At 40.9% G+C, this 19,721-nt stretch overlaps 1 protein-coding gene across 1 annotated transcript in view; it reads left to right on the top strand.

Moving 5' to 3' along the window:
* The window catches only part of Gask1b (golgi associated kinase 1B), a 65,390-nt gene extending 59,119 nt beyond the window's left edge, over positions 1–6,271 (top strand). Inside the window, exon 5 of the mRNA XM_021158640.3 lies at positions 1,317–6,271. Coding sequence (XP_021014299.1) covers positions 1,317–1,524 — 208 coding nt within the window. The 3' untranslated portion in view covers positions 1,525–6,271. The remainder of the gene's footprint in view (positions 1–1,316) is intronic.
* The last annotated feature ends 13,450 nt before the right edge of the window (positions 6,272–19,721 follow it).

Raw genomic sequence — 19,721 nt, 5'->3', positions numbered from 1 at the left:
AGGCATGCCTCAATGACACCATCTTCCACTATGCCTTGCCTCCTAAAAGGACCACCATTCCCCATTTATAGTATCCCAAGGACTAAGTCTTTAATGCATGATATTTGGGAGACATTCAAGATATAAGTTAGAGCATCATTTAATACTCTACTCAGGAAAACACTGGCCTTGTGCCTATCCATATGACATGTTTATTGTTGTCCTTGCTTAGCTCATGCCGTGTTGGTGAGACATGGGTGCAAACTCCCTGGTCCTCTGGGCCTTACAACACCTCTCCCTCCTCTTCAGTGTTTCCTAATCCCCAGATGTGGGAGTTGTTTTGTAGCTGAATCCATGAGGCCTCAATTCTACACCAAGAATTACAGGCAACTAAAAATTGCTGAGAGCTAGAAAAAGTCTTATCCAAGGAAGAACACACCAAGTGGCTATCCAATCAATATTAAATTGTCAGCCCTAAAAGCATACATATAAGTAACAATATAAAGACCAATATATAGATCAGTATATAGAACAGTAGATATATAAGTATATATTTAAGAGTATATAGTCATGCAATAACAAATAATAAAAAAAGAGGCCACGAGTCAGAGAGATATCAAGGAGAGGTATATGGGAGGGTTTGGAGGGAGTAAAGGGCAGCGAGGAATGATGTAATTATATTATAATGTCAAACATAAAAGAAATAATTAAAAACTAAAAAGAAATCCCCAAATAACACTCTCCCCAAACAAAACCAAACACAAAGCAAAGCACAGACAATCACTCAAGTTCCAAAAGTATAATCTGAATCAGTGGGGATTCTTCCTCGAATTGAATTTTCTTTTTAAATAATTTTTCTTTTGTTCTATCAAAAGTCTGTAGTCATTGTACTTTAAACCGTAACTGCTGTTCAGAGAGGACACTTCGCTGAAACCACACACGTTTTGCTTCTCTCCATTTTCTTTCATCAAACTTCACCTTGTTACTGATGAGAGCAGACAAAAGGCTTTCTGTAGCTTAAGATGATGGAAAATACATCTTCAGACCTAATGTGATCTTAATTCTATGCCTCTATTTGCCAATCTTTAATGACCTTTAAATAAGAAATTAGGATGTCACGTTCAAAATGGACTAGGTAATTTGGTTCACTTGAAATACATTTTTCATGTATTTTTATTTTCATGAGAAGTGGCTGCTTGTCAGTGACAAAAACATTTTGGTTTTCTAGGTCTCATTTGATAGTGTGATTTATGAGATTAAGGAAGGCAGAGCAACCGGAGGGAGAAATAATATTTCTGAGCAATTGCTAAGAATGAAGTATTGTGTTGTCGTTTCAGGTTTCCTGAATCTGCAGTTTCTGTTTTGAAGAGCCAACACTTAAGGCAGAGGCTCCTTCAGTCTCTGTTCCTTGATCGGGTTTATTGGGAAAGTCAAGGAGGCAGGCAAGGCATTGAGAAGCTTATCGACGTGATAGAGCGGAGAGCCAGAATCCTTATCACCTACATCAACGCACATGGGGCTAGAGTATTACCTATGAATGAATGACAAATGGCTTTCTGCCTTGAGGGCTATACATGTGTCACATTTGGTTTTTCTTAAATAAAAGATATCAACCTTAAGTGTTTCTAGGAACAAGGCAGCATAGTTGAATACATGAAACTGACGCAGTTTATATCATGAACTGAGTTTAAAACGTTTGTAGAGTTTAGAGGTATACAGATTCAAGAAGTTTCAGAATAACATATTGCTTGCAGAATGCCTGTTGATATATTTTCCTAAGACTCTGGTATGTTTGTCTCAGCATTGTCATTGTGTAATGACCCAAATGATTATTCCTACTGATGTTTCAACCATTTTCATGTCATTTGATGGAACAGTATAAACCAGAGACACTGGCTCTTCTAATAAATCATTCCCATGCCATTTGACTGATCTGACCAACTGCTAGAAATGAGTTGATTAGCATTCTCTCATTGCTGATGGTTACAACAGCTTTTCCAACACTATCCAGAGGCAATTCTACATCACGAAGTTGAGGCATCTGATCTGCAAATACAGCAGTCTTGAAACACCTTCTAAGTAGACATGGTAGTAGATTCATTACAAATGACCAGTATATCTTCTAGAGTCTACGATAATCAGCTACCTCTGAACAACAAAATTCTCCTATCCTTCCCTTTTTAAGAATTTTATTGACAGCATAGACATTTCCATATATGACAATTGATGTATTCGATTTGCTGTCTCAATTTTGATCCAACTTATATCTTGTGGTTAGAAAACTAAAAAGTTATGAGGTATGTTGCTACCTGTTTGAAAATTTACTTGTAGAATCCCTTAATATTCTTATTGGTTGGTTGGCTTAAAAAAAAAAGTTAAGGTTTCACATAGTCCAGGCTGGCTTTGAACTCCTTATGCATCAGAGGTCTTGGTCTTCTGATGCTCTGTCTCCCAAGTGTTGGGATTACAGACAGAATATGACACCATGCCCCGTAGTGCTCAGGATCAAACTTGGGTCTTCTGTCATGTTAGAGAGACACTGTATGACTAAGCCCATAACCCCAGCCCACTTTTAATGAATACGTAACAATTCGTCATTTTATAAAGGATATACTGTAATTTCTGAAGTTGGTTTTTTTTTTTTTTTTTTTTTTTTGGTTTTTCGAGACAGGGTTTCTCTGTATAGCCCTGGCTGTCCTGGAACTCACTCTGTAGACCAGGCTGGCCTCGAACTCAGAAATCCGCCTGCCTCTGCCTCCCAAGTGCTGGGATTAAAGGCGTGCGCCACCACTGCCTGGCTGAAGTTTTCTTTTTTTAATCATAGAGGACTTCCTTGGTGTAATTAGGTTTCATCTGATTTAACTGATATTATCTAGGTATTGATGATAAGTTCAGATATTAAATATATTATATAGATCAGTTCAATACAAGAAGTCTTAATGAAACCCAACACTCATGACTGTATCTTCTCACAAAGAACACATGGATAGAGAGCGTATGGCAATGAATTAGGCAAAATTAAGTCTCAAATAAATCTCCCCCAAATTCATCGACTTGGAGGAACTAAGGCACACAAAGTTCATGCTCTGAGTCTTTCTGTCCTGAGAGAATTTTCCAGGTCATCACTTATCCTTCTTATACGGAGCCTTTGAATCTAGAGCAAAGTCTGTCTCTCTTGCTTTCAGCTCTACTACCCCTTATTTGCAAGGTCATTGATTAGCCAGGTGTAGTGAGACAGACCTGGAATCCTAGTACCCAGGAAGCCGTGGACGGTTTGCAAGTCCGAGGTCAGTCTGGTCTTAGTGATAGCCTGTCTAAAATGCGCCCCTCCCCACCTTCATAAAAACTGATTTACTGACTTTTTCTTCTTTTGGAAACTTAAAAAAAATAAAAATAAAAAGTTACACATTTTTATCATATTTCTCATCTCCTTGTTTTCAGTTTTGTTCTTAATGCACACAACATCTTCCGTCTTCTGATGAAGACTAATTTGATATTGATGTGAACTTTTAAAAACGTAGCAATATAGGCTACATCACAGGAAAAAATACCTGTGTAGATTATAATTGATACAAATACACCAACTTGTCAAACTAGTAAGTCAAAGTGTTAGGTATAAGAGAAGACAGACGAAGGGAAGAGGCACCCACTGATGCCTCTTGTTTCTGCTTTCCAAGGCTCATGACCAAGGACTGCATCTTCCATCCTATATGTTTCCTTTCCCTTGGCATGTTGAACTTTGTCGAGTTCTCTGCAGTTCTCTCCAGTGTGACCTGAGTATGACTGTGGGCTCTGGTGAGTCCCCACAATGGCTGCTCTCTATGAGTTTTGTCTCACAAATCATCTTAATTATCTTTGTGAGCACTTTTACACCCTCACTTGACCTTGAATTAAAAGATTTCTGCCAAGTTGTCTCATGCCTTATCAAGACGACCTACATTCATCTTAATACTTTTTGATTTTTGCAGAATTTACCATTTTAATTCACATTGTGATGTTAATTACAGGCATTCTGGCTTTTTAAAAATCTTGCTTTTATGCTCTCAAGTTAGGATGCTTCTGAGCAAGCTGGCCTCCCCAAGATGGGTCTGACCCAGATGGGTTTTTGCCTAGTTATTTCAACATGCTTAATTCTAAGCAAAAGGTTCGAGGACATTGATTATTTTTATAACTTATGTTTTAAAGATTTATTTTTACTGTTTATTTGTGTGTACACATAGGTATACATACACATGTGTATGCAGTACCCACGGAAGCCAGAAGAAGGGCATTGGAACCTCTGAAGCAGTTGTGAGCTACCTGACTTAGGGTCTTGGAACTCAACTAAGGTCCTCTGGACGAGCAGTGCATGCTCTCAACAGCTGGGCATCTCCCCAGCCTTTACATTCATTTTTAAAATGATTTGTTTTGTAAACAGTGAGTAATTGATGGTGCATTAGTCTTGACTAGTAACTTCAGGCCAAACTCTGAATTCTAATAAGCAACATTCTTCTTTTATTGAAACGATGAGAGTGTTTTTGTATTTCTGATGTGCTAAAAAAACTACTGTGATTTGGTATATAGTATCCCATTATATGGTTTATTTGCTCGAACAGATGTAAAATAGAAGAATTTACCTTGGCTCACATACAAGAGCTTATTCTAGTGTGACCTGTTTCCTGTTAGCTGATATGAAAATACACATGTGTCTCAGACCCTGTAATAAAATGCTACATATTAAATTTGTGTACTTTTTTTTCTGATACATGAAGTAGTTTTCAAAAGAGACTACAGTGCCCCTCCCCTTTGGAACAGTCCACTCCAGTCTGTCTCTGCTCTAGACTGCCTCTGTTTTTATGAGCAAATATTCTGTTTAAACTGGAAAATGGAATAAACAATGAACTTCAAAAGGATGTTTGTTTGTTACTTCATCAGTGGAAAAAAGAGGCAATTTAAGACAAGATGCCTGCCTGGATCGTGTGTGCAGGCATGTGTGCACGGATTTGATGTCATAATTCATGATCACTATGCTTTCTCTCCGTGTACATATAGCATCATACTATATAGGGTTGGCAAAAAAATTAGCTAACAGATTTCATTCCTCTTAGGGGGAGATTTAATTTTTAGTTAGCTTTCCATAGTTGCTGTGAGTCTTACAGTAGCTTAAACTCTCCTTCCTCTTACTCCTCTTTAATAAGGTTGTTAAGTACTTGGGAAGTGTATCAAATTATAAAATATCCTAGACTTATTCTTAAAACAATTTTATCTATGGACTTGAATAATAATGTGTTTATTCTACTGAACCTTTAAATATGCATTACATTATATGTAGTGAATAAAATATTTAGATAGAAAATTATTTTCACATTGTCGTATGAAATCCTAATGTTTATTTGAATGCAGACTATTTAAGTCACATTTAATGTACTAGTCTGAAAAACATGTTGAAATCATATATATATGAATTTGATACTTCTCTCTCTTTTTCTTCCTCCCTCCCTCCTTCCCTTCCCTCCCCTCCCCTCCCTCCCCTTCTCTCTTTTGTATAATAATAATAATAATAATAATAATAATAATAATAATAAGTAATATAGCCAAGAACCAGGCTGGGGGAGGCCAGGGTATTCAGTAGGCTGTGGCACTGTGATGGTTTGAGTTGGAGCCCACGCAGTTGGAGTCTCACTGGAGAACACAGCAAGCACCTTGGGTGTTCTTTACCAGACTGACTATTCTCCACTGGCGTGTATTAGAGACACTGATGGTGTGTACTTGAATTCCAGCATGCAAGCGTTGACTCAGCCTGACTTTAAGTTTGGGTCAGCTTGGACTACAGTCAGACCCTGTCTCAAAAACAAATGAAAACCGAAACAGAACTCAGAATGCAAGAACTTTCACTTTATGAGAGATTTTTTTGACTTGTTAGAACACTTACCTGAAATCAGAAATAGCTTTCTGTGACTTTGGCATGTTCTTACAATGTTGGGCCTGATTTTCTATGGAATGACTATTGAACAAAATTTTAGGGAAGAGGTTATCTTGTAGACTCATGTTTCATAGAAATACAAGTTTTTCCTGGTGGAAGAAATGAATGTAATGGTTAAAATTTATTACCATGTTGGACACTAACTTCTTTTATATCTATTCCAAATGTTTTATAATGTGGCTTTTAAATGTTTAGCTTTAGAAATATTTTAAAATGGACCTACCACTGTAGTGATGCTGCATTTATTGTTATGATAAAATACTTCACAAGCATCTATTTTTCCTAAGAATCACTTTTATCTTTTGGAAAATTTTGCTTTAATAAACTTCTAACTACTGCTGTATACTTTTATCTGTTTGAAAGTTATTATTTTAATTTTTGAAAAGTTCACTTAATCAAACTCTTAGGGCATAATAATATAATTTTATAACTGAATGGTTTCATGGATTTATCATTTATCCAACTCCCACCCTGGAAATAAACATTTAATGAAAAACTGTGACTTAATTTTCTCCAATTTAGGCAGATGGTTGATTTAGATTCCTCAGTTTTCTGATATAGAAAGTTAGAGAGTCAAAACAACAGTAAATGCAATTATTAAATAGGTATTGAATATATAACCATATATTTAATATATAACCATATATACATATAATAAATATATAATAAAGCATCTCAACTTATGGACCCTAAAGATTTCACATGGGCGTGTGTGGTCATGATTACATGTGTGGTCATGATTACATATGTGTGGTCATGATTACATGTGTGGTCATGATTACATGTGTGGTCATGATTTCAACTTTGTGAACTTTCAGGGACAGAAATAAACAGAAGGTTTTGATAATTTCTTGGAATAGTTATTTGGCCATCTACCATCTTACCTTCTGTACTAAGCAGTGCAAATGTTGAAATTAATAAGCAAGCATTCATTGTACTAATCCTTAATCAAGACCCATAGTTAAACTTTAAGTTCTATCTTTATCAATCAAGCTTAGAAGACAAGTTTTATCGAAAATTATCCAAAATTAGAACTAAATTTTGAACCTGAAATGTTTAAAGGGGCTTTGTCCTTTTATCGAGTTTGAGTCTGTCTTCCATTATTGACTATTGCTGTTCACAATGATTATCCCATGCCATCTGGCAGCTGCAAGACAGATCCAATTTGTTATGTCCTGTATGTATCTCTACGTCCAGTGTTATATAACACAACTTAGTGGCTGTAAACTCACACCTCAAGTAAAACTAAAACACCTCAAGGAAGCCGGGCGTGGTGGCGCACGCCTTTAATCCCAGCACTCGGGAGGCAGAGGCAGCCGGATTTCTGAGTTCGAGGCCAGCCTGGTCTACAAAGTGAGTGCCAGGACAGCCAGGGCTACACAGAGAAACTCTGTCTTGAAAAACCAAAAAAAAAAAAAAAAAAAAAAACAACACGTCAAGAACATACCTAGTAAAACTTCATTCACTTGTGTTCTGTGTTATAACAATAGCATCAAACAGTCTTGAGCTCTGGATTATGTTGAGAAGCTGCTGAAACTAGTCTGCTCAATAGTTCTGCCCATAATGTCGGTAGGCTCTCAGACCCATAGGTACCCACTTATGAATGGCAAGCTCTTCCTGCTTGGGCCGACAGTCTCTGAGAGTTAAAGTGCTTCCTTTCCAGCAAAATCAAGAGCGTAATAAATTATATTACATAAATAAGAAAGATCATCACTTAATAGAGTAATTACTTGCATACAAAATTGGAAACTGAATGTTAGAGGAAATAGTTTACAAACTTCTTATTCACAAATGTAAACTGTTGAATCATTTATTGTTAATAATTCTGAAATTTTTAGTCAATGCTATGAGTTCCCAATCTATTAACATAATTGTAGCATGCCACTTGCATTTACTTAATACTTTAATTTATTAAAACTTCGTTATCGGATTTATTTGCTCTTATTTAAAAACAACCAAAAAACTATGGTCTGTTTTGGAGTAGGAGAAAAATAAGTTAATATGTGATATTAAGATAAGCAACTTGACTATTACTCAATAGTTTACCACACATTAGTAATGGTCCCACATTTAATTTAACAATTTTCTAAACAAATTTATGAGCTTTTGCCAATGGAGTTATTTCCTTAACATTGGAAAAAGTTTTAAGGCCATGTGACCTGTGTCTGTGACTCTCAAAAGCACTGGATGCCTCCTTCCTGTCACCTTTGCCCCTTTCCATTTGACACACAGCTGTCTTCTGTCAGAATATGGCATCTTCCCTACTTTTTAAGCTCTTTAGTCCCCTGGGATGGGCTTCTGCTGTAAGAAAGGCCTGACTCAGAGTTGTTGGCAGTCTGTTGAAGAGCCTAAAAATGCGCATGCTGAGTGAACGAATCTCAGAGACTCTTCCCTGTCAGCAGGGCACGGGCATCATCAACCCCACATTTCTATCCGTCATCGAAAGATTGGGTAGCCCTTTCCCCTCATCCCTCTAAAGTGCACTTAGTTTGATTTTAAAAAACTGGAAATAATTATGTATGCATTAAAGAATCCTCATGCGTTATCTTTCTTAAAAAACGCAATCTATATTTCTTAACAGTCCTTGCCAGTACTTTCTAAGGTTTTTGTGATACCGAGCTAAAAACTGAAGCCAGGCTCCTAGTCCGGTCTTTGCTCTCATTCCATGTTGCAGAATAGCTGGCTCCCACTCTAGTTTAGCAGGCAAGATGGGTCTCTGAGACAGCAATGGGTTTATAAGTCAGACTGAAAGCAGTGGATTTGTAGGTCTGTCAACTATTTCTTTAGCTCCAAGACAATAGGCATTCATTACTTGCTTTATAAAGTGCCATATATTATTGGCTCAGCTTCCATTAAAATGAATAAAACACTTGTTTCTTAATCAGGGGTATTAGATTTTGAGATCAACATAGTTTTTGTTTTAGTGTATTTTTTAAATTTGTAGCAACAACAAAAAATCTAAACATTCTCTTTAAATTGGAGAAAATATGCTTATGATCAAGTTTATGAGTCTCAGATAATTATAGAGAGGAAAGGGATAACTTAAAATTTCATCCATTAATCACTTTTAATCAGTTAACATGACAGTTAAAATGTAAGACAGCTGCTAATGTGACAATACTAATTGCTAAGTATTGTGATAGTTCCTGTCTTAATCTCTTGTGTCACTTCCTGTTTTATTGGGATACCAAAACAGTTGTCTCCAGTGAGAGGGGGAATTTAATAAGAGTGGCATGGCAGGACCAGGAGTAGCAAGTCTCTAATTAAAGTCAGAACTTCCTAGTTAAACCTACACTGTAGTGTGGGTTTTCTCCACTGGAGACATTTTAATCCCAAAGGCCCTTTCGATGGCAGCTGTTAAGTGCAGTTTAGTTTAGCTGTGTTTCAGTTTGTTTTCTGTTGCTGTGACGAAGAGAAAAGGGTTTACTTGGCTTACACTTCCAGGTAACTGTCCATCACTGAAGGGAATGAAGGAAGGAACTCAGGCAGGAGCCTGAAAGCAGGAACGGAAGAGGAAAGCTCCTTAGCTGCTTGTTTCCAGCTTCACACGCAGCCAGGTGTTGCCAGTGCTGGATTAGGCCCTCCTATATCAGTTATCAATAAAGACAATGCCTCCCAGAAATGGCTACAGAACCAATCTGATGGAGGTGACAGTATTGAGATTGTCTCTTCTCAGGTATGTCAGGTTATCAACCAAGATTAGCTGTCACAAGCAGTTTCCCCGACAACCAAGATCGCCACTCTCTTCAGGAGAGAAGTAAAATATCACTCAGGAGACCACCATCCCCCCACCCCCACCCCCCGCCCAGCTGAGAGCCACCGGTTAGACATTAAGTCTTTTATAAAAGAAACCATAACTGTGCTCTCCTCACAGTTAGCTTATGAATATATTTGTCTGAAATTCCATGCATCAGAATCTATTACCACCGTGTGTGACATTGGGGAAAATTCAGAGAAACGAGAGGGCTTCAGGAAACCAATCACTTGCCTTCAAGCGAGAGACACATTGGAGGCTCTGGAAGATTCTAGGTGAGGAATAAACCTGGGAGCCCACGTAAAGCGAAGACTAGGACTTTGGGAATGGCTGTGGCTGCTGGCAAGAGTGCTTATCCCCTGCTCCAGGACTCAGAACCTGTATTCCCTGAGAACTTTTCTGTCAAAGAAACTCATTCCTAGGGCCTCGGCAGCATTTCAAAAACTACCCTGATAGAGGGTCAAAGAAGCAGAAAGTATTGTATTGTGAGGAAAAGAATGAGACAATCACCCTAGAGAGGAACTGCTGAGCCAGGACACAGTAGCAATGGTATAACCTTAGGGCATAATAATATAATTTTATAACTTAATGGTTTCTTGTATTTATCATTTATCCAACTCCCACCCTGGAAAAAAACATTTAATGAAAAACCGTGAATTAATTTTCTCCAATTTAGGCAGATGGTTGATTTAGATTCCTCATTTTTCTGACATAGAAAGTTAGAGAGTCAAAACAACAGTAAATATGTATTGAATATATAACCATATATATCTAATATATGACCATATATACATATATACATACATATAATATATATGTCCAGAGTAGCAATGGTAAATGGGGGAAGCATGGAGCCTAGGTCGGGGCAGACACATTAGTCAGCTTCCAGTACTATTATGAAATGCTTGAGGCAACTAACTTATAAGGGCTAAAGTTTATTTTGGCTGATGGTTTTGCAGCTCCAGTCTAACTTAAATGTTCCTTTAACTTTGGGTGTCTAATGAGGATGGAACATCATAAAAAAGAATGTACAGTAAGGCAAGCTAATTCATGAGCCTGGAAGCAAGAAGGAAGAGAAAGGAATGAGGGTCTCACATTTCTCTTTAAAGGTACAGTACCAATAACCTTAAGACCTCCCATCAGGTTCCACCATTCCCTGTAGCATTCCTGGGGGGTGTGGGTGTTGAGCATTTAACACATTGAGCTTTGGGAGATTTTTATCCAAACCACATCGATAAGTAGACAAAGGAACAAACCATAGCACTAAGTAGACAAAGGAGTTCTGCAATAGCAGAATACCATTAAATCTCAGTGACTTAAAACACAGGGGATTTCTTCGGGCATACATCTATCATAGAAAGGTTTTACACCCAAGCAGTCAGATATTTTCATCTCTATGCCCGAGTAAAAAACAAAAATCTGGAAAGAGTTTGCCATTCCACACCTTGGGTACACAGCCTGCAGATTACAGCTCTCTGTTGAATGGCTAAGTGAAAGACTCCAAACTCCCAAAGGGAGGCACTTACTCAAGCCTCGGGTCAGCCACGCACCCAAGAAGACACTGAGACCGGTACTTAAGATGTATAGAGTAAGATTTAATATAGCAACGACAAGAAAGCAAACAGAAAGCACATATACCAGGTATCTGGGGTCGGATCTCATGCAGCAGGTGCAGAGGAGATTCGGCAATTAGCCCAAACTTTTCACCAGCTTTTATAGGTAGGAGGTAAGGGGGGAGCAGGGCAGGGAAAATACAGGTTTTACGTCACTAAGTGATTCAACCAAGGGTTTTTCCAAAGTGCTTTTGCAACCGCGTCCCACACTTTGGCCATGTACTTGATTCATTGGAACTGTGGTTTTTACTCACACCCTTATCTCAAAAATGTCCCTGGCACAGTCCTTAGTTGGGAGGGGTAGGACTGGGTTCGTTCCAGGAAACCCTTATCTCAGAAATGTCCCCGGAACAGTTTTCATTTGAGAGGGGGTCTGACTCTGGTGTGAGAGTTCAGAATGTACTCTGGGGTGAGAGTTCTGGTGGTCAGTAATTTTCCTCTTTCATTCCCCCCTTCTTTTAGTAAATAATTCTAATCTTAGAATTTCAGATACTGCATAATGCACCAAATGAAAGACTCTATTTTAACATGGGAACAAAAACAGAATAAGAAGCATTAGTAAACAGAACTAGGCAGGGGCCCTTTTAGCGAGGCTTGAGGGTCTGGGCATGATGTAGGTGCACGTAGATCAGATCTCTGGCTGGAACTGGTGAGATGTCCTTGGGGTACCCAGCTCGTTCACTGTCTCAGCTGTTGGGATCCCTGGAGCAATGTCGTCCATGTACTCAGTCGAATTTTTCCCAGTTGTGACCAGACCACCTGCAAGCCTTTTAACTTAGCATACAGAGCATTATTAATTTAAACACATCATTTGAGACTATGATGGGCATAGGAGCTTCATAAAGGATAAAACTGAATCAAGAGGAAGTATTTCTAGTACGTTTAAGTAGGGCATAGGGAAGGAACACCAAGTCTGTGCCAGTCTCTACGATTAATTTTGTCAAGGTCTGTCATAGAGTTTTAAACTAATTTATTTTATCTGTCCTGAGCTCTGAGGTCTATACACACAATGTAATTTTTATTTGACCTCTAAATACTTGGCCACACCCTGACTTACCTGGGCAACAAAGCAGGGCTATTATCTGACACTATTGCTTTTGGCACTCTGAACCTTGGAAAAATTTTCTTACCTTCAATCATGAGGCTACTGCTGTCCGTGTACCAGCTCAAACTCTCAGGCCAAGGCTGATCTGATCTTTACTTGCCGAGGTAAGTAGCCCCCTCTGTTGGTAGATGGCCCCATGGATATGAGCTGCTTTTCATCAACTACTGCTGCTCCTGTGACAAAGCTGCTGCCATCTGTGTACCAGGCAGGCACACCTGGCCAAGGCTGATCAGTCAGATCTCTCCTTGTTCCAGTTTCCTCAGCCAGGACATCAGCACATTGATGTACAGGAGTGGAGTCATCCGCCAAGGAGCAGTAAACTCTGGTAGTGGGTATAGTCACATGCTGACCCAGAGTAAGCTTGTCAGCATCTTTAACAAGCAGGGCTGCCTTTATGCTGTCAAAGGCTTTTTGGTGTTCCTCAGTCCAGGTGAATGGGACTTTTTCTTTCTGCAAAAGCCCGCCGTCCCCAGAAACTCACGTACTTGGCGCGGGGTGGTGGGGGTTGGGATCAGCATCACAGTCTTTTTTCTGGCCTCGGTGAGCCACCGCTTTTCGTCGTCTCGGCACCTCGGTCTCTGCCTTTAGCCAACCGCAGGGCTTGGGTTAGTGCCAGGAGTTCATGTTTTCCAGAGCATTAGTCAGCCATCGGTCAGGGGGCTGAACCACACTTTTAGGGCATGTGCCAAGTTTTGTCTCAGAGTCAGTTTATCTGCGTCCTTGACCAGAAACCACTATGTGCAGACAAGCAGGTCATCTTACAGTCACCAGATCTAATTTTCACAAGTATGCCACCGGTCTTTTTCAGGGTCCCAATTTCTGAGTAAGAACCTCTTTGGCAATACTTTTGTTCTCAGTCACATCTAGGAGTCCCAAAGTTAGGGACAACATTAGGGCAGTCTCAATAGCATCTAAGGCCATCCAAGGTTGTTCTTTATTTTTTATACGAAGGGCTGTTTATCTTTTTAATTCAGCAAAACCTGGAATCCACAGTCTGCAAAGGCCTGCAGTGTCCAGGAACCTTTTAAACTTGCTTTGCACTGGTCAGTGGAGGAATATGAAACACAGTCTCTTTTAAGCTGCTTTTAACAGGTAGGCCACCGGTCTCTTTTAAGGACTCAGCCTCTGTGTTAGCACCCCTTCTGCTATTTCCTTACTTTTAGCCACGAGCAGGTGAAGGGTTTGGTCATGAGGGGGGGCTCCTCTTCTTTTTTGTTAGGACAGTCTCTCACCCAGTGCTCTTTTTCTTTAACAGATAACAGTAAACACTTTGATCTTCAGCCAAAAGCTTTCTTTTTTTGTTGCCAGGTACTAAGTTTTCTAGTCTCCCTGACTTTTGTGACCAGCATTTTATTTTTCTTATCTTTTTAAAAAATTTTCTGGCTCCCTATTTCTTGCAGATCATCTCTAAGTGCTAGTATTATTAGCAAGTGTCACTTTGCTAGGTTCTAGTCTTTGTCATTTATCTCTCTTTACTCCTGTTTCTTAACTGTAATGGAGATCTCATATAATGTCTCTCTTTCTATCTATATATATCTCTTTTTGTCTCTCTTCTGAGACTGCTGAAGCTTTGCTCTCAGCTCTTTTTTTTTCAGACCTCTATCCTTCATCAGAGCCTGGCAGTCAGGTGCTCCTTACCTTGTATGTCTCCCTCACCGGAGCTTAGAACAAACTCACACAGCTCAGGGCAGTGCCTGAGAAGAGAAAACACATGGGGCAGAGAAGGGAGTGTAGTTCTCACATCAGACCACTGATATTTCAAAATGAACACAATTTTTTCTGTTAACAAGAGACAAGATACAGAGGGCAGGAGAATGAGCCTTTCTCCCACCCAAGAGGCAGGCAAAGGCTGAAAACAGATCCTTTGATGTGAAGAGCCCAGCGCCCGAGTCTCCGCTGCGCACCGGAATGCGGAATGCGGCGTAAACTTCTGGGAGTGGCAAACAAACGCTGGCAGGCAGAGGTGCCCCCTCCAATTTAACTATTTAACTACCTGATAGATTCCTGGTGCTCTCTGCACTGTCTTTGGGGAGGGAGCACGCAGCCGGCCGGCACAAGGGAGTGCGGGTAGACTCTGGGGGGGGGACCAAAAGAGGGACGCTGTAGTCGGCCCCTCCCCAGCTGTGGCAAGCTTCACGGCCACTCCGGGACTGGCAGGCGGGGGCTGGCAGGCCGCTGCACTCACTATCAGCATTTTACAACTCGGGGCACAGACAGCCTCTGCTTCTGCCGTGTCTGCAGAAGCCAGAACCTCAGCGCCACTGCTGCTATCAAAGCCCTACCCGCGCTGCCAAAGCCGGAAATTCTTAGCCCAGCTCTGCATTTCAGAGCTCTTTTGAGCAGCCTGGGACTCACCAGCACTGAGTTTTTTTTCCCTTTTTTTTCCTTTTTAAAACTATTGCTGACAAATTTTGTCCTGACGTCAGTCCAAGTCTACAGTCGACAAAGGGTTAACACACACACACACACACAGTCTGTCATGTGGCCACAAACAAGCACACTCGTCCACGCCTGGACTTACACAACCAGCCAAACACTATTTTCTGACGGGGTCGGATTCCACATTGACTCCCTCTTCCTGATAGGGGTGGGATTCCACATCCACTCCCGCCCTGGCAGAGAGTACACTCTCTCTCTCCTTCACTCTGCCAGGCAACAGCCAGGTCTTTTTAACTGTTCTGTACCCTGGGCACTCCTTCCAGGGTCTCCCTTGGAACATCTTTTTGGGGTGCAGATTGTGAGGCCATAGACAGCCGTCCTCTCACAGCCACTGCCAGAATAAACCCACAATCTCAGAATACACAAATGCAGCAGTTCCACACTTACACACCCAGCAGATTGTCCCATTTCTAGAATAATAGCAGACACGACAAAAGCAGACACAAGACTTAGACAAAAGAAACCAAAAACAGCGGCGACTTCCCGTCGCCCACAGGCAACTCACAGATTCAGATGGCCTTTCCAAGGCCGGCCAGCTTAGACCTTCCACCTAAGTGATGGTCTCTCGGCCTTCAGAGGGGTCCGCCAAGCGTCCTTGGCCCTCCCCTTGTCTTCCTGGGGCGTCCCCCAGGGCGATCGGACGGTGGGCACCAGATACGTCTATCTCTACCCACCCCGTGCTCTCTATTGAGACCTGCTTGGTCTCCAGTCAGATGGCCTCTCCCAGGCCCACAGTCCCGGAGCACGGTCTCTGGTGCTCGTACTGAGCACAGAGCGTCACGCAAACCCAAAACAGCGATCGCACCAGATACAGATTCAGATGGCCTCTCCAAGGCCCACAGATTGAGACTCTCCTGGTCTCCAGAAACAGAACACAGACACCAGACCAAAGCAGAACAGTAAATCTTACTTCTGAGTGGGTCCAGGACTTCTGGGTGGACGCGCTGATTCCCGGCCAATGCACCAAATGAAAGACTCCAAACTCCCAAAGGGAGGCACTTACTCAAGCCTCGGGTCAGCCACGCACCCAAGAAGACACTGAGACCGGTACTTAAGATGTATAGAGTAAGATTTAATATAGCAACGACAAGAAAGCAAACAGAAAGCACATATACCAGATATCTGGGGTCGGATCTCATGCAGCAGGTGCAGAGGAGATTCGGCAATTAGCCCAAACTTTTCACCAGCTTTTATAGGTAGGAGGTAAGGGGGGAGCAGGGCAGGGAAAATACAGGTTTTACGTCACTAAGTGATTCAACCAAGGGTTTTTCCAAAGTGCTTTTGCAACCGCGTCCCACACTTTGGCCATGTACTTGATTCATTGGAACTGTGGTTTTTACTCACACCCTTATCTCAAAAATGTCCCTGGCACAGTCCTTAGTTGGGAGGGGTAGGACTGGGTTCGTTCCAGGAAACCCTTATCTCAGAAATGTCCCCGGAACAGTTTTCATTTGAGAGGGGGTCTGACTCTGGTGTGAGAGTTCAGAATGTACTCTGGGGTGAGAGTTCTGGTGGTCAGTAATTTTCCTCTTTCATAAGTATAGCACATGGTGAAAGTTTCAGGTGTTGAGTCAAAGTAAGCCACTTCATACTGCATCCTGATAACAGTGCTTCGGGAACTGAGCACCTCAACCCACTGTATCCTGACTTCCTTGTTGTAGTTGGTAGCCATGCAACGTACCAGGAAAGTCAGGATTTTTGTTTGTTTGTTGTATTTTTCTGTGTGTGTGGGGGGAGGGGGTGGTGGCTCTATTTCCTGTCACAGATGATTGGTTCAAAATTACACTACTGATTTAAATGGGCCAATCAGAATATCAGAATATTTCACTCAGAATTTTGTCATCATGATAAGAAAAAAAGATTTCAGAGTTGAAAACTAAACCAATAATAATCTGCAACATCTTCTGCTGAGCTGCAACAGATGGATAAAGAAGAGATGATAGGGACAGTGAGGATGGCAAGAGAGCTAGGTATGGAAGGATGGAGGGACAGGTGAAGACTATAGACACTAAACCCTCAGGCTGCAGAGCCAGATCCCTGCTACCCCCACCCTCCTCCCATCCTGGCTTTTGGAGGAGCAAGTGAAAGACTTGTGTTCAGTCTCTTCAACCCTCACTTACTGTGGAAGAAATTTACCCATGTTGACTGGAGAATAAGCATGTGATTTTTTTTTTTGTTCCTCCTGCTACAGTTTACTATGATTGGCTGATGCTCTCGGTCCTGATTTTTGAGGCAGCCATTTTAGAGAGTGATGCTAGATGTACTGTCTTCAACTGAATGTCTGCCCTCAGCTTACTTTAGTGGTTTCTGTCCATGTTTGTGGATATAGGCACAAGAGGAACTGTCATTCTCAGCAACCTGAGGTGTTCCTTTAAACTTTAGGGACTTTGATTCAAGCGAAAGTGGGATTTGTGGCTTCGGTGCTGAAAAGAACTTTCATAAACTTGCGGACTGGGAAGTTTATGAAACAGAGGTGAGGTTTAGTAGATTTTTTGATATCAGATTCAATACCAGGGCTAAGAGACAGAAGTGCTCTGGAGAAAGTAAGACATGTTGTCAATCATGAGCCTGGGTTTCTCAAAGAAAAGCTGCATTACCTCATGACTGTTTGCAATGGTCACATATAGGATTCTAGTAGGGTTAAGTTTATTTTCTTAAAGGGCTATCAAGGAATGTATGTAAGATCACAAGGCAGCGGCTGAGGCATCCGATAGAATTCTAATCGATAAGGTAAAAATCTAGAGATGCAGGAAGATAGGGTATCTTCATTGTAAGCAAAGCTAATCGTCTTGTTTGGGATCCTAAGATCATGCCTGAGGAAGGAGCTGGAGCCCTACCCAAGGTCAAGTACATTCAGCACTTAGGCCCGGTTTTTAGTACTGTAATATAAAATATCTATAAATGTTAGAGGAATATTAAATCTATGCCAGCAAATGTTAATTTTTAGTGCTGGAATGCTTGGTTTTCAGTTGGCTTCAGTTCAAGTCTGGAGTGAGGGCTCTTCTCCCTTTCCAGATCCCCAAATTACCTGTTTTTCCCCCTGCCCCAGCTTCCACTAAATGCTATATTTATTTTCTTGTCATGTTTTATTGACAGGCATGAATGTATTTTTCAGAAAAGCTGCCTTGTGATAGGCTTGTGTTCCAGTCTACTGGGTATATTGCTGAAAGGGATGGTGGGAGATGTGAAGTAGAAGTTAGCAAGATCTACAAGACTTAAGCAGGAGGGAGTCCAGGCAAGAGCTATTATGGGTGTGTTTTTCAAGCGTGTTTCATAGGTGAGTATGGGTCATTTAAAAATTCTTAGGAAATGTGCTAATTTATGAGAAAAACATTGCTATGAGATACAATTTCAATATTGTTTTGAAATGTGGTATAAAAGGAGCTGCTTCAGGGTTTAGATCTATTTTCCTCAGCTGTCGCATCAGTAATCTTTAAAGAGAGTTATATAAACCAGAGAAGGTCACTGAGGACACATTCAGGAAGGAAAGACTCAGTAGGGAATGGACTTGCACAACCATACATGTATGGTCATGCTCACACACACACACACACACACACACACACACACACACCCCAAATCCAAATGAATTAGATCTTGTTTTTTTTTTTTTTTTCTTTCTATTAATGAACAGGCTGATTTCTCTTTGTGGTTGATCATAAAACAGCTTATTTACTCATTTCTGGCTGGAGCTGTGAACTCAGGTTGAGGAGGCCAAAACCATGAGTTGCAACTCATACTTCAAGGCTTCTGACACGGGGGCCTCTCAGGTTGTGATGATGAAAGACTTCACTTCGGTGGCTAATGCGAGTTCTCTAGTGCTTTATTCATTCATTCATAATACCAATGTTTACTGAGAGCCAGCTATGTGTCAGGATTGCTTTTGGTCTCCTGAGAAAGCAGGAAGCAGGCAGTTAGGGCTTTCCTCACTGGCCATTTATCTTCTTCAACTTAACGCCAGTGCATGGGTGGAATAACAGAAGTTAGGAGCATTCATTCTAGATGGTGCACACATCATGAAGACTAAGTTCACACAGCGTTCCTTTAGTTTTCCAGTCTTCAAAAGTCCCTACAAGGAAAGGATACATCAATGTTTGGATGTCCTTGTGTACACAACGTGGGTCTCTTGGATCAGCCCAAATATTCATGCCTGCTCTCCCCAAGGAACTTCCCTGTCAGCAGTGGTGAGCTATCCACCATTCTACTGTCTGGTCTTCTTCCACTTGCTCTTAGGGAGGGAAAGCTCCCTATAAATCACAACAACAACGACAGAAAGGAAGAATTTGGGTGGCCGCCAGGCTTGCTAGTGAACGTTCAAATCAAGGAAATGTTCTAAAAATCAATATTTAAAGAGCATACTTGGCAAGATGTTCTACCCTGGATGAAATGGATGGTGTTTGTGAAGAGGAAGACTAATGTGAGGACAGCCAAGTTCAAGGGCTGTCCTCTGTGAGCTGCACCAGCCCCTAGAGCTTCCCCTGTGGCCAGAATCCTTATGTTCTATGTCTAAGTACTTTGCAAAATTGCTACCTTTGTTTCATCTTTTTTTTTTTTTTTTTAGTAAAAGCCTCTTCAATATGGTTTCTGTTTATTGAAGTAACTTCTCTGCACTGTCTGGATACTTCATCTTCATATAACTTCTAGTGCTTCTTCTCTTTTTCACTAAAAAATGTACTGAACCTTTTATGCTATACATTTTCTCATTTGCGCGTTGAAATGATTTTATATGAACTATTGAGAGTGGTGGCATGGAAAAAAAACACAGGGCAGATACTCCCTTAAAAATAACCCCCCCCCCTAAGAATAATAACTGTCCTTGTCAAATTCTTTCTGTAATGAGAACATACATGGTACCACACTCTTCAAAAA

This window comes from Mus caroli, unplaced genomic scaffold (genome assembly GCF_978045245.1).
Source record: "Mus caroli unplaced genomic scaffold, Mus_caroli_1 scaffold_3, whole genome shotgun sequence".
Lineage (NCBI taxonomy): Eukaryota > Metazoa > Chordata > Mammalia > Rodentia > Muridae > Mus > Mus caroli.
Note: the sequence above shows the minus strand (reverse complement) of the source record. Positions and strands in the feature narration are given on the sequence as shown.